Genomic DNA, 15,216 nt, shown 5'->3' on the forward strand with positions numbered 1-15,216 from the left:
TATAGTTCTTTACAATCCATGTGGTCTACGATTGTGCAGTGTGTCATGCAGTGTACAGTATATGCAGTATATCACAGTGTATCGTGTTGTGTAATTGCAGCGTGTCATGCAGTGTACATTCACTATATGGTATTGTGCAGTGACTGTAATGCATAGTGAATCACATCGTGCAGTGTACTGTATACACATGTGGTAATTGCAGTGTTTTGTGCAGTGTACATTGTATCATATTTTTCAGGGAAAAGTGCAGTGTATCGTGCAGTGTAATGTGCAGTTTGTTGTATTACGCAGTGCAGTGCATACAGTATGCAGTGTCGTGCAGTGTACCTGCAGCGTATTGTGCAGTGTAATGTGCAGTTTGTCGTATTGTGCAGTGCCTCCCACGCTGACAGTCCCGTGTTTTATTCCCAAAGTTCCAGTCAATATTTTTCGGTTATAAGGGAGATTTGTGTTTCAGATAGTACAGTGTTCTAAGGGACGTTACTGTGGCAGAAATTATTCAAAGGGATGTTACAGTGGCCTAATGTGTTCTGACGTGCATTACTCTTGCATAATGTGTTATAAGGTTCATGACTGTGGCAGATCTCTACTTTGTGACGTAATGTGGATATACTACTGCACTACTACTGTACTGCACTACTGTGACGTACAGTACAGTAACGTGAATAAGGTGCTCTACTGTGTGACACAACGTGAATCAAGGACAGTACTGTGACATGAATAAACAAGTAAAATTTTGGGTAGCACTCTAGTACTGTAAATATATTTTTTGGTTTAATAAACAGTACAATACCGTATGTTTAATTTTCTCTATTTAATGTCATTAATTGACTAACTTTTTTTCTATACTCTTTTTATTTTATTTTTTTATAGATCACCAGACATGAATCCAATTGAATTAGTGTGGGCTCAATTGAAGAGGTACATTAGGAGTGTTGCGAAGCCAACAACAAAACAGCAGCTGTTGGATGGGATAAAGAAATTTTGGCTAGAAGTACTCACACCTGAGCATTGTAATAATTATATAAATCACCTGTATAAAGTATTACCTGTTATAGTCGAAAGAAATGGTCAAGCCACAAATATGTAGTTCTGTACTATATTTTATGTTTAAAATTTTTAATTGGTGCATTATTAAAAATGTTTATAAAATTCCCTTTGTCTGATTATTGCATAAACTAATGTTGAATATTATACAGTAGTAATGTTATTGATGTGTATGAACAGTTATTTTCTGTTTTATAAGTCCTGAATAAGAGTACTGAACATTTTGATCAGTACAGTACATGCAATCGGATGTTGTAATAAATACTTTTTTTTACATTAATATTGATTTTTTTCCAATAAATATTACCTTATACAGTATGGTACGGTACAGTACATGGGGGTAACTGTACAGTATGATGTGCCATTATGGGGGAGAAATACTGTATCCACTAAATGTACAGTAAAATGTTTTTTTGTTTTTTTATTACAAAAACACAAATGCATCCCAGATGAAAATCTGCTATACACAGCAGACAGCTTATGGTGACAGAACTTACCTACTGTATCCCCACCCATAGTCGTGGTATATTTTAGATTGCCTAATGAGACACTCCTGCAGCATTGCCAATGACTCATGTAAAACCTGTGTGCAAACAGTATCTCTATTGAATGCAAAGTACTGTACTGTACAGTATTACCAGAGCCGTCCCTAACCAACATGATGCCCTAGGCTACATTTCGGCTGATGCTCTCTTGCACAAATGCTAGTTCCGCCTATAACCCTGCACCCCTTTCCCAGCACCATCACCCATTTTGGCGCTCCTACCCCCTATAATTTAAATACTGTAGGAACAATGTGCACATTTAGTGCCAGCCCAAAACAGTGCAAGTTCTTGCTGGGAAGGGGCATGGTAACACAATAATACCCCCAGATGAAATGACACAACACAGTACTGCAACTTTATTCACATTATATCATGCAGTAGTGTCTCTTATTCTTGTTACAGTACATCATATGATAGTACCACATTACTCCTAACAGTATTGCCCCTTATTCACATTACACCCCACCACATTGATCTTTATTTACATTAGACCACAGGTTCTCAAACTCAGTCCTCAGGACCCCACACAGTGCATGTTTTGCAGGTCTCACAGAATCACAAGTGAAATAATTAGCTTCACCTAATGTATGGACCTTTTAAAATGTGTCAGTGAGTAATTAATACAGTACACCTGTGAACTTACCTGCAAAACATGCACTGTGTGGGGTCCTGAGGACCGAGTTTGAGAACCACTGCATTAGACCATGCAGTAGTGCCCTTTCCTTATGTTATGCCAGAAAATATTGTAGCACACCTTATACACATAATGCTGCACATTAGTAATGCATTTCATATTTACATTTTCAGATTTCATTTCATAGAGCCGCAGTCACACACAGAATATAGGCATGTACTGTAGCATCTCATTTTATTCAGCAGAAGCTGATTATTCCTGTTTGGCTAGTTTGCTGCCTCTGTATATTACAATAGAAAAAAATAATAGTGTCAGTGAAAAAAACACCTCATGACAGATACTGTACACAAGCTTACGTCACATGGTATATGCAATTGCGGTCGAATTCCGGCTGTGGGGGTTCAGGGGCGATGGCCATTTTGACAGTGTGCTACTGTATGCGATCAAGTCCGGTGTACCATAATGATAGACCTCGCTTATCCCTATCGCTTTGGCGAGGGGATTGTGACGCTTCTTCAGCATTGCCCCGTAGCCTTCAAGACTACTGCTACTGTATCTCTCACTCCACTACTATCTCTCACTCCATCTCCGAGCGCTGGCTGCCACGTAGTGGGGGTTCAGGGGCGACGGCCATTTTGACAGTGTGCTATGCGATCAAGTCCGGTGTACCATAATGATAGACCTCGCTTATCCCTATCGCTTTGGCGAGGGGATTGTGATGCTTCTTCAGCATTGCCCCGTAGCCTTCAAGACTACTGCTATCTCTCACTCCACTACTATCTCTCACTCCATCTCCGAGCACTGGCTGCCACGTAGTGGGGGTTCAGGGGCGACGGCCATTTTGACAGTGTGCTATGCGATCAAGTCCAGTGTACCGTAATGAGCATAGACCTCACTTATTCCTATCGCCCCTATGTATTTTAGCGAGGGGATTGTGACGCACCTTCAGCACTGCCCCGTTGTCCGCAAAATCTATGTCATCACTCGCTCCATAGCTGAGAGCCTCCATGGAGTCACAGGCAGTAGCCATTTCAATTGAGTCTGCCCTGCTACAGAATTGTATGTGTACCGTATGGTGCATAGAACCTTAACAGTACATCTGCTGCAGCTTTGCCCTGGTTTATGTGATTAAAAAAAATTATAAAGTGTCTGGAAAAAACTAACATGCGTTCGTACTGTACTTTAGGAATCGAACACGGGACTCTGAGTATACTGTAGGAAGCGGAACACTTCACCACTTCGCCGCAGACAGATGAATAAATCCATTAGTTTTGATTAAGACAAATGGCTACGGGATTAGGATGCTAACATACTGTACAATATTCCTAATATCATTAGGCAATAATGAACTTCTAACACGTCCATTTGCGTCAGTGTACACTACTGGTTTTAGGTTGCTTTGGCTGCGGGATGCAGCATAACGAGACGCACTAGTAAAGTAGTCCTTACTATACAGTACTGTACAGTATTTCAGTATTATATTTTACAGGAGCCCACACGCATGCGCAGTGGTGATTGTAAAAAGCGACATCTGGTGGATGATCGCAGGTATTACACGTACAGGTAACGCCAAACGTCAAATGTCTGTCTCCGTGCGATTAGATAGCCTCTCTGTGACTAGGCGCGCCTCGCTATGCCCCAGTACGCTGCGTATGCTCGAACGGGACAAACGCCGCAGCCACTCAAGATAAAGGTGGCTACATCTGTTCTTCTCCACTCTTTTCACTGCTTCATACATGTACCCAGTGTTTCTTAGAATAAGATTTACTCAGCACAGATCCCTGACCAAATTTCTGGGAAGCTACCTGAGAAAATATTTGAGGCCCTCTATCCAATTTTTTTTTCTTAATATGGCCCTCCAAGAATAATATTTTGAGATCCCTGGTGTAGTGGAAGGAGTCTTAATAAATGCCAGAACAAGGCCAGACCAGCATGAGCCAGCTCTCTGGAATACCCCTTATTAGCTAAACAAAGAAGGCACAAAAGTGGACAATCCCTTTAATCCCTCTAATATAATGATGTTGATTTTTCTTTTAATTTATGTATTAAATGAATTATGAGACTGAGGGACATCAAGAAATTGCTAATTTCAATGAATCTTTCATTCTGTAATGATTTATCTGACTTTGTAAATTCCAAGATGAAGCATTTAGATATCTTTTTATAGAATTACCATGCTTTGTAAACAGGGGGGTCAGAACGTTTTTTGGTTGGGGGGGGCAAGATAAAATCTCAGTTTGGCGCCCCTAACTTCTGGACACCTTAGACAGGTCACTTGTACCTGTACGGAACTCTATAGAGTAGCTAGGAGTGAGTGGCACCTTGTACACATTATGCCAGGTAGAGCAGCTTATACACATTATGCCAGGTAGAGCCCATTATACACATTATGCTAGGTAACCGCAGCTCTGTGCAAAGAGTCTTTATTCTGGTAGAGCATCTTTTCCTCTTCTGCTCCTTTTCCCTACCCCTTTCCCCCGGGAAAACAGCTATACTGCTGCTTACTTCTGTTGTCACCGGTGGCAGCACGTCCCTGCAGAGCGCAGACACTACAGTAGATGTGATGGGGGCGGAGCACACTGGGCAGGCGCAGGCTGCTTTAGCACTGCGCGCACTGTATTAGCAGCAGTGCGTCCGGCACCACTGTTACTTTACACCAGGGCCGGTTGCTAGGGTGTTCGGAGCCCCCCTGCAAACTATAAATTTGTGCCCTGCCTCCCATATTTAATAAAGGGATAGTACACGCCGAAGGGGTGTGGTCTCAAAAGGAAGGGCATGTCCACACAATACCAATTCAAATTACGCCACACAGTAGCACAATCTTATTCACATTACACCGCACATTGTGAACCTGATTCACATTACACCACATAGTAGTGACTTCTCAATGCCCAAAGTAGTGCCCCTTATACACAAAAAGCCCACTGTAGTACACTTCACAATTGCATCTGTTAGTCAGATTTCACCGCAGAGTGGCGTCCGTTACTCACATTACAGCACACAGTGGCGTCCATTACTCACATTACACTGCACAGTAGCGTCCGTTACTCACATTTCACCACACAATAGCGTCCGTTAGTCACAGTACAGCGCACAGTAGTACCCTTATACACAGTACATCACACAGCAGAGCCCCTTATACACAATACACCACAGCAGAGGCCCTAATACACATTACGATACAGTAACGCCAGGTAGAGCTGCTTAAACACATTATGCCAAGTACAGCCCAAACACCTCCTACCTGCCACCCAAACCCACCCCCCTACTGTTATTCATTAAATACTTATTCACATTGATGCCGATTTTATTTTATATATATATATATATATATATATACATACACACATACACACACATACATGTTATTTGTGTGGTTCTATTTATTCCTATTAAATTTCTTTTAAAACCAACACAGTTAATTCATACTTGCCTACTTTTGAAAAGTAGTTTCAGGGAGATTCTAGATGACCTGATAATGTTGTATGCGGCGCACCTCATCACTATGGGAGGGTCCATGCCCCACCTAAAGGGCGTGTCTAGCTTCACCTAACGGCATGCCTATCGGTACTAGTGCACACACACACACACACATAGGGATCGGTACCAGTGCACTAACACACACACACATATAGGGGTCGGTACCAGATCTCACACACACACACACACACACACACACACACACGGATCGGTACCAGCGCGCACAAACACACACACATAGGGATCAGTACCAGTGTACACACACACAAACAGGGATCGGTACCAGGCCACATACACAAAGGGATAAGTAGTAGACCACACACAAACAGGTCAATGCCTCCCTACACATAGTTCAAGCCTATGGAGCCGCTGTTGGTAGAATCACAGACACCCACCTTGGTATGGGCACTGCTCCTCTGGGCTCCCAGCCAGCTGCCTCCACATTGTAAAGTCTCCCGCCAGAGCTGCTCTCCGCGCAAGAATCTCTTCCAGCGACAGCTGCTACCCGACATGCTGCTACACTACTTTAACCTCTGTGTGGAGATGCGGGTGCACAGCAATCCCTTGCTCCCCGCAGACCCTAATAGTGAATGCTAGGGCAGGAACATTTGTCTCTATGTGTGTGGGGAGCAGGTGTGCTGCGAGGCTGTCCTGCAGTGACTCACTGCACATCCCTGCTATGCAAGCTCTCCTCCGCGGCCCCGTTATAGCGGGTGAGCTCTAGTTCTGAAGCGCTCTCCTCACTCCTGCAGTCACCGCCAGAGAGCACTTGCGGGCGGGATGGACTGCAAGGGTCCTTCTAGAGTCTGTCCGGGTGTCGGGTGCCACTTCCGGTTAATCAGCAGAGGGGTTGCCAGCACTTAAACCCTCGATTCCAGGTCTCTGCTAGGTCCTGCCCCAAAACTTCCTGACGCGGCGGCAGCAGGTAATCCGGAGTTTTTATGTAATTATCCAGGGCAGCTGGGGAGCTATGCTAGACGCTGACAGCGCCGCTTCCTGTCATACCATTTGACAGGCAATGCGCTTGTCAAATGGTATGACAGACAGCGGCGCTATCAGCATCTAGCAGCAGCTGCGGAATACAGCAGAGTTGCAGAGCGGGGAGAGCGCCTCTCAAGGTCAGTGCCTCCCTGCTTTGCAGACTCGCTGAGCGGTACACAAAGGTCTCCGCTGCAGCTTCTGGATCCGGGTGGATGGCGCCTCTCTCATGTTTGGGGGGAGCGAACTGCCCCCTTGCCCCCCCCATTCCGACGCCCCTGTTTGTAACAGTCAATTATCTTTGTTTTAAAGTCATTTTTCAGCTGCTTAGAGTCCTTGGTTGTTGAAAGCAGACACAAGATCCTGAGCGTTTAGAAGGGTCAGTGCATTATACAACTATGGAATCGTCTTCACATAGCTTACTGTAAGTTAGTCTAATGAGTTGAGTTTTGAGGCCTTGAAAAAAACAATATTAATGAAATAACTGGATGTGTGCCCAAACATTTACACGTGCCACATTACCTTTTTTTTAGCAAATAAATAGAAATTATGTATTAATATGTGGTTTTGTTAATTTTACCAGGTGTCCCCAACTGTAGCTGGGCTTACCCTCTATCCAATTTTGTCTCACTAAAAGTTTAGTGGGCCTTCTTGGTCCGCTTATGGACACCCAAAATAATTATATCTATGTGCCGGGAGGAGGTTCTGTGATCACCTGCTAACACAAATGGGTGCTTTTCAATTTTATTACAATGCCTTGCCTTTGAAAATTAATATTTCTAAATGTATTTTGAAATGTGAGCACAATACAAGGTGCATGATTGTGTCCAGACCACCTCTTGGAACCCCATGGAGCATTTATCTGTCCCATCAGTAGATGCTAAATGTTGCATACTTCATAGAGATAGAGTGCACCATTTTGACATGTGAGCTTCCGGCAAAATAGGATAATTTGCACAAAAATAGGCACATGACATTACACATTCCAGGGGAACCTACAGTTTATACAAGTTGATAAGTGCCCTTTTCTGACTTACCCAAAGAAGATACAGTAACTGCTGCATTCTTTAGCTACTGGCAACATACTAGAGGGAATTATTTAGTTAGGAACTAAATCAACCTAAGGGTGCAAACATATGGGATGCAGTCAGGATCCCGACATTTGAAATCCAGATGACCAGAATGCATACAGCAGCATCCTGATGGGTAGGGTTAGATTTAGGGGTAGGGTTAAGCACTAGGTGGAGAGGGTTAGGATGTGGGGGAGGGGCAGTTAGGGTTAGGCTGTGGGAGGGGTGGGTTAAATTTAGAAGAGGGGTTAGGGTTAGCATTAAAATAGTCACTGGGATCTGTCTGGATTTTGAATGTCAGGATGTCCTGTCGACATTCGGATCATCATGATCTCAACTGCTGGGATATCAATATCATCCCCAAATTTACACCAGAACAAGGAGCGCAAAGTCATTTTAATTCAATGCAAAGAAAATATTGACCGCATTTGCATGTAACACAAAAATGTAGCTCAACTCTATATACCACCATGGGGTATATTTACTAAGCTCCCGATTTTGACCGAGATGCCGTTTTTTCTTCAAAGTGTCATCTCGGTTAATCTCGGTCATTTACTAAACACTAATCACGGCAGTGATGAGGGCATTCGTATTTTTTGTGAAGTTCATGTAAAAAATTACGAATGAATACACCATCGGTCAAATTACGCCTGTTTAGAGACGAATCTCGGTCATTTACTAACCATTCGTAATTGTATTTGCTGCCGTGAAAATGCTATTGCGGCCGCATAAAATTACGAGTCGCATTTTTTGGCTAAAAAAAAACGCGCCAGCCTTTGAAAATCGCGTTTACATGTGAACTTAATTATCCATTACTCCCATCTGATTTTTTGGGCCTATAAAAGTGTTTCAGGCACATTCTGAACTACTCTCACTCTGAAATGGCTGCTGTGGTGTGTGGCAATGTTTTTTTGTTGGCTGTGGGATACGTTAGACTGCTCCATGAGGCTTCCAGGAATCAGGACCAGGTAAGTGAACATGGCCAACAGGTTGTCCAGGTACCGCGGAGGCTGCGCCAGCCTCGTTTATTTAGAGGGCGTTTAAACTTAAATGCATTGTCCGATGATAGGGTCATACAGATGTTCCGCCTAAATAGAAACAACATTTTCCACCTGTATGACCTTGTCAAACTGGGCATAGACCCTGAGACAGCACGCTCTCGCTCTGTCTCAGGCCTACACAAACTCCTGGCTGTGTTACACTTTATGGCTACTGGGAGCTTCCAGGCTGTGGCAGGCGACGTCATTGGGATCTCACAGCCCACCTTTTCAAGATATTTGATGCAGGTGAGTCTAAAAATACCTATGCGGTTCTGGCTAAGTGTTGCTTGTGTAAGTTGAAACACCACAGTATTGTAGAGAATACCTAACATGACACTCACCTTAGCTTCTTTAATGTCCACTCAGGTTTTGGATGTGTTGGAGCCACACATTAAAGCCTCAATCTGCTTCCCTACTGAGGAGTCGGAGTGGAGTGCTGTCAGGGTAGCTTTCTATGAGCTTGCAGGCATGCCCAATGTGCTTGGGGCCATAGATTGCACACACGTTCAGCTGAGATCACCTAAGGGCCGCCAGTATATCTATACTAATAGGCATCTTGATCAATCAACTAATGTCCAGGTGGTCTGTGATGCAAAATTAAAAATAATGAGTGTTGTTGCAGGTTACCCTGGTGCCTGCCATGACTCCTTCATCCTCAGTCAGTCATCGCTCTTCGAAAAATTTGAGGAGGGACAAATGCCTGATGGCTGGCTGTTGGGTATGTTGAAAATGTTATGTGTGTATGTCTTTTAACCACAGGCTAGATTTTGGAGGAGGTGTTTGAATAATCTAACATATGTCCTAATGTTGACTATATCTGTTTTTCAGGTGATGGGGGTTACGGCTGCTACTCTTGGCTCCTTACTCCATTGTCCCAACCTGATTCTCCTGCTGAACACAGTTATAATCATGCACATAAGGCTACGCGGAATGTGATAGAAAGATGTTTTGGGTTGCTGAAGTCACGTTTTCGGTGTCTTGATAAATCTGCTGGCCTTTTGTTGTATAGTCCCTCAAAGGTGACTAGGATTGTGTTCTGCTGCTGTTTTCTCCATAATCTGTGTTTAAGTCAAGATCTTGCACATGGTGAGGGAGAAATCAGTCAGCAAGCAGAGGAGTTAGAACCATCTGGTGACAGTGTGAGTACAAATGTAGGGAGGCAGGTACGGCAACAAGTGATCCTGCGTTATTTTTCAGGTAAGTTTTATTAGGCTGTAATTATCCTTCACTAAACACTTTGCTCTACTTTCTAGTGTGTGTTTTGTTACTTACTGTTTGTTGTTTATAGTGGTGTGTCCATTGTGCTTAGTTGATGCTCAAAAAACATTTACAGTCATTACCCTTGAAAAACATAGCTCCATACATACACACCAGCTTCATACATTTTGGAGACGGAGACAGGAATGTGTTTTGTATTCTAATTATTTTTTTTTTGGGTTCAAAAAGTTTACATTTATTTTTTTCTCGTGTGTGTGCTTAATGTATCCTCAATTCATATATTTTCAGACAACTAGGTTGTCTAGACCATCCACTAAGACCTTATTTTATTTAAGTAAAGCACCTTGAGCAATTGAAGACGTAACATTACATTGATTGTTGGGTAAAACATGTAAACTCCAAACAAACTAACATCATCCAAAGTCGACTGTGTATATTCTTGCTTATGTGTTTTGTTTCACAATTTAATCACCAGATAACTGAGGTGATCTGGGCTCATCACTCAGCGAACTCGCCAGTAGTGCCAGTGGTGGCTTGGGTGACACTGCCGATAGCCTTCGCCTGGGTGGGGATGATGGAGGTGCTGAATCAGAGGCAAGACGCCGGCTCTTAGTTGGCCTCCTGGGTAAGTGGGCCGAGACCTGTGATGGCCGCCTTACACGAGGTCGGCTTCCAGAAGCAGATCCTAGGTGCCAAATTTGTAAATAATATTTTGTACTTCTATGTGTTTACAGAATATGTGACTACAGTGAAGACTTACCTGCAATACCGGCATCATCATGACTGGTGTGAGGCCTGTCTGGCCGGCTGGTCTGTGTGACTGTGTAAAAAGTCACACCAACATTATTACCCTGTTTTTTTTAAAAGTACACAGTGAAAACCATTAATGTACTGTAAGCATATATTTTGTTTGGTTGCCACAACAAAATTAAGCTTAAGAGCTTCTAGATTTGTGATTTAGAGTTGAATATCAAAATGTACTTCATGTGGCACACAATAAATTTATAAGCTGAACAATTTGTGACTCACATATTGCAGAGATTCAGTCCTTTCCAGTTTAAAAATAGTGTAACGTTTTAAATTTTGGGAAGCTTTTTTTGTTTAAAATTTAAAAAAAGCTGTTTGTTTTTTACAAACAAACACACATGTTCCAGCATTAACGGCAATATTATTTTTTATTGTTAATTTTTTATGAAGAAAAAAAACACTGCACATGTTTATTTCAAACAAATACTGCAAGGAGAAAAAAAAAACCAAAAAAAGTGTCCCGACCACGAACTGAAAGGGGAACCATGTTTGCCCATGGGTCACCTTTACCCGAATGCCAGAAACCCACTTTGAGTTATGCCTAAGTGGGTTTCTTCAGCCAATCAGGTAGTGCCACGTTGTAGCACTCTCCTGATCAGCTGTGTGCTCCTGTCCTCACTGACAGGCAGCACACGGCACTGTTACAATGTTGCGCCTATGCGCTACCTTGTAACCAATGATGGTAACTTTCTTCCCTGCGGTGGACCTAAAGTGACGTCACCGCAGAGCAGAAAGTTCACCGCATTGGTTAAAATGTAGCGCATATGCGCTACATTGTAACAGTGCCGTGTGCTGCCTGTCAGTGAGGACAGGAGCACACAGCTGATCAGGAGAGTGCTACAACGTGGCACTCCATGATCCCTTAACATGTGTTGGCAATTGTTCATTACTCACACCTGACGTTTGGTACTTTTAAAAGGGGAGCCAACACATTTCTACACACTCTAAATCTGAAATGGCTGCTACTGTGTGTGGGTCTGCTGTATTGTTTGCTGTAGGATACTTGTCACTGCTTCCTGATGCTACAATAAAACCAAGGAAGGAAAAACAACTGGGTCTGCAGGTTGTATATGTTCCGAGTAGGCTGGCCATGCTTTTTAGTTTATATTGTCCAATGTAACTGCAAAAAACTTGATGTTGACCATGTTATACAGATGGTCACACTAAATGTTCGAAGTGTTTTTCCACGGTATGATTTTGGCAAACGGACCCTACACCCTGACACAGCACACTCTCGCCCTGTCACAATATTCATCTTGGACTATACATTACTGATTTTTGTGTTTGTGTGTTGCAAATTAACCAATACACATATTTTGATTAGATAATTTATTGAAAAATACTGAACAATATATTCTGAACACATATATTTTACTTGCAACTGGCCAGCATATGATGTGCAGTACAGATTATCTTTTCTTTTTTTGGGTGCTGGGTGCAGAGGCTTGTGGTTGTTCGTGGGTGCGGCTTCGACTTGATCGTCGAACTGGTGATTGTACTGGTGTTTGGGTCGGGGTTGTTGTGCTTGAGCTTGTGGCCACATGTTGTTGTGCCATTGCACTAAAATTTTGGCTCAAAATATTTAAACTGGCCGTTAGCTGGGTATAAGCAGCTGTATTGTTGGCAATGGTTCGCGACAAATTGTCATTTATGACTTGATTATGCTGGATAATCTGTATGAGGGTTTGGTGTTGGCGCAGTTGCTCATCCATGATGCGCTGATGGGTTGCCTGCATTTGAGAATTGTCTGCCCTCATCTGCTCCATTGTGTTTGCTATCCGCCCTACTTGCACGATGAGTCTGGCAGAGTTGCGGCTAACTTTAGGCAAATGATGGGGCAAACTAGACAGGTGTTGTGTTTGGGTGTTGAGACACGCAGAGTGGTGTGCCTGTTGTTCTGCCCAACTTGACCAAAACTCATGCGGAATTTGGCTTGTCCCTGGTGTTGAGGTCATTTGTTGAGTCTGAGAAGCTTGCGGTTGGACTGGATTGTCCTCAGTCATGTTTGCCTGTGTTTGGTCGATGGGCTGCAGGTGTAGAGTATACGTCTCCTGGCCATGGGACTGCTGGCCCTCGTCACTCATGATGGCCGGATCTGTATGGGGTGGGACACAGGAAATATTTTAGACATATGTAGCATTGGTCTTACAATATTTGTCAAGCAACATGCATTACTTCATAATATACATTTAAAAGCTAAATGGTTAACTTCTTAAACGTTACTATGTTGGTTACCTCTTAATGAATTGATGTGGCTAGAAACAGATACTACTAATTTGTGAATTTATGGAGACAATTGTATGTTTCACATTCTAAATTATTGTATACACTCCATGTACTCTTTTTTTATGTCTCAAAGTTAGTTTAAACAACATTCTGAAGGTTCCTTTGGCACAACACAAAAAAATATAACCATGTTTGCCACATTAGAATCAGACATTGGGCATGTCAGTCAGTGGATTTAGTAAAGAAGTACACTAAGATTGTGGTCAAAAAATGACAACTTAAACAGGTTTTTTAATGTTGGATTTTGCCGTATGTATTGATTTGGTTTGTTTTGAATTTTTTGGTTCAAATTTAGTTTCACATTTTTTTTGTAGTTTTGAGTGTTGTTGAGCATATTTTTTAAAAAACATTTGAGTTTCAGGACACTGTAATTTCACACATATCATCATAACAATACGCTAACAGCATCTGCTTGCAGTCGATTATTAAAGCAAAGTTGCTTACAATTTTTAATCATTTTTTAACAAAACTAACACTGGGGCAGATGTCAATACCTGGAGAAGGTATAAGTCATTTCTAAAGCAGTGATAGGTTCAAGGTGATAATGACACAAGGCAAGCATGTCCAAAATGTGGAGTCTAAAATTACTTATAATTTTTGTACTGCTGCCTTTATCATCTGCGACCTAACAGTGTTTTGTCAGTTCCTTATGCCTTCACCTTGTTTTTACTCAAACAAAATAAAAACATTACAAACATTACTCACCAGACAACTGTGGGGAATGTGGATCTACACTCAGGGGGCTTGCCAAAAGTGCCAGTGGTGGCACCGCAGCCACTGCAGAGATGCGCCTTTGGGGGGGTGAGGCAGGTGCAGGAGCAGGAGCAGCAGCAGCAGTAGGAGCGTGGACACGGGGCCTCTTGGGTGGCCTTGTAGCCACAGTAAGGCTGGCCTGTGATTGGCGCCTTTGTGTGCGCGGAGCAGACGAAGAACCTGTGTGATAGTATTGTCATTACATTTCATGTGTTTTATGTTAATGGCTAAGATGTGGGTACAGAAATAACTTACCATCATTCCCACCATCATCAGCTCTAGGCAGGGTTGGTTGTGGCCTGGATGTGCTGCTTCTCTGGCGTACTGTACAAAAAAAGAAGAATTGCGATATGAACATAATTATACTACTTAAAACACATATGTCGTAGCTTTACCAAGACACAATATTGCAGGATTTTAAAAACTTTTTTTAAATGTTGTTATAAAATTACAAACACAAATAGTTGGTTTTGTTACATCTATAATCTTAAATTTTACAACCTACAAAAACCGCACAAAACAAGGCAAATTGTTTGTGTTTCCAAAAAAAACACAACAAATATTTGAGTCTAATTAGTACAAAAACATAACTAACACACACAATACACCAAGCAACCACAACCTGTGTCTGACAATATGTAGTGCAACTACACTTCCCAGCATGTCCACCAACACATTTGACATTCCCTAAGTTTAAACATTATAACAGGCATGATGGGACTTGTAGTTGGACAACAGATGGAAAAACACAGGGTGGATTGGCCTGCACTACATCACCAACCCATTTGTGGACCAACACACAGGAAACATTTTACAACAAAAGTACAAAGCACAGATGTGAAAAATTATAAATATCAAATAAACTCACCATCCGCACTTGGCCGGTCCGAATCTTGGACATGAAGTGCAGAAACCACCTCTGGCGGAATCAGCGGACGTATTGGCTCCTCCCAATCTTTATAAGACGCTCGGAAGGGGTGTCCTCCCCCGGTTTGCCGAGCAGATTTTGCCTCCTTAGCCATCTTGGCCTTCACACGGCGTTTGATGTCATAGAAACGTTTCCTACAGGTGTCCTCGGTCCGCCTCACCACACCCTCACTGTTCACAGCAGCAATAACTTTCCCCCACAGGACACTCTTCCGGCGGGTCGACACTTTTGATGCATCTGAACCAAACAACTGGCGCTGATGCCTCATCAGCTCCCGCACCAGAGCCATGTTTTCTGCGTAACTAAACTTTACATTGCGGCCCGTCCTTGTACTGGTGCGTGGCTGCGGAGCCACAACACCATCACTATCAGTATCACTAGAAAACGCAGCCGCAACCTCACCCTCCTCATCACTAACCTCCTCCCTCTC

The 15,216-nt window shown here is 42.8% G+C and overlaps 1 protein-coding gene and 1 long non-coding RNA gene across 2 annotated transcripts; one reads left to right on the forward strand and one right to left on the reverse strand.

The window, feature by feature from the left end:
• The first annotated feature begins 10,491 nt into the window (after positions 1 to 10,491).
• Positions 10,492 to 11,031, forward strand: LOC135057939 (uncharacterized). Its single transcript, XR_010244478.1, has 2 exons — positions 10,492 to 10,637; positions 10,747 to 11,031. It is a non-coding gene; the product is annotated as an uncharacterized LOC135057939 (long non-coding RNA).
• Positions 11,032 to 12,147: 1,116 nt separating this feature from the next.
• On the reverse strand, positions 12,148 to 14,255 carry LOC135057940 (uncharacterized). The gene is made up of 3 exons (XM_063963641.1): positions 14,114 to 14,255; positions 13,811 to 14,038; positions 12,148 to 12,914 (listed from the first exon to the last, which is right to left on the reverse strand). The coding sequence occupies exons 1-3, from the start codon at positions 14,214 to 14,216 to the stop codon at positions 12,229 to 12,231; spliced, it is 1,017 nt and encodes a 338-aa protein (XP_063819711.1). The 5' UTR covers positions 14,217 to 14,255; the 3' UTR covers positions 12,148 to 12,228.
• Between the last annotated feature and the right edge of the window lie 961 nt (positions 14,256 to 15,216).

The sequence above is a fragment of the Pseudophryne corroboree genome, chromosome 3, assembly GCF_028390025.1.
Source record: "Pseudophryne corroboree isolate aPseCor3 chromosome 3, aPseCor3.hap2, whole genome shotgun sequence".
In the NCBI taxonomy this organism is placed as follows: Eukaryota; Metazoa; Chordata; class Amphibia; order Anura; family Myobatrachidae; genus Pseudophryne; species Pseudophryne corroboree.

Bases quoted from the DNA above. Each gene is read 5' to 3' on its own strand.
- LOC135057940 (XM_063963641.1), bottom strand. From the start codon at position 14,216: ATGTTCATATCGCAATTCTTCTTTTTTTGTACAGTACGCCAGAGAAGC. The intron at 14,039-14,113 runs GTAAGTTATTTC...ACTATCACACAG, and splicing joins TGATGATGGTGGGAATGATG to GTTCTTCGTCTGCTCCGCGC. The intron at 12,915-13,810 runs GTGAGTAATGTT...CACCCCATACAG, and splicing joins ACATTCCCCACAGTTGTCTG to ATCCGGCCATCATGAGTGAC.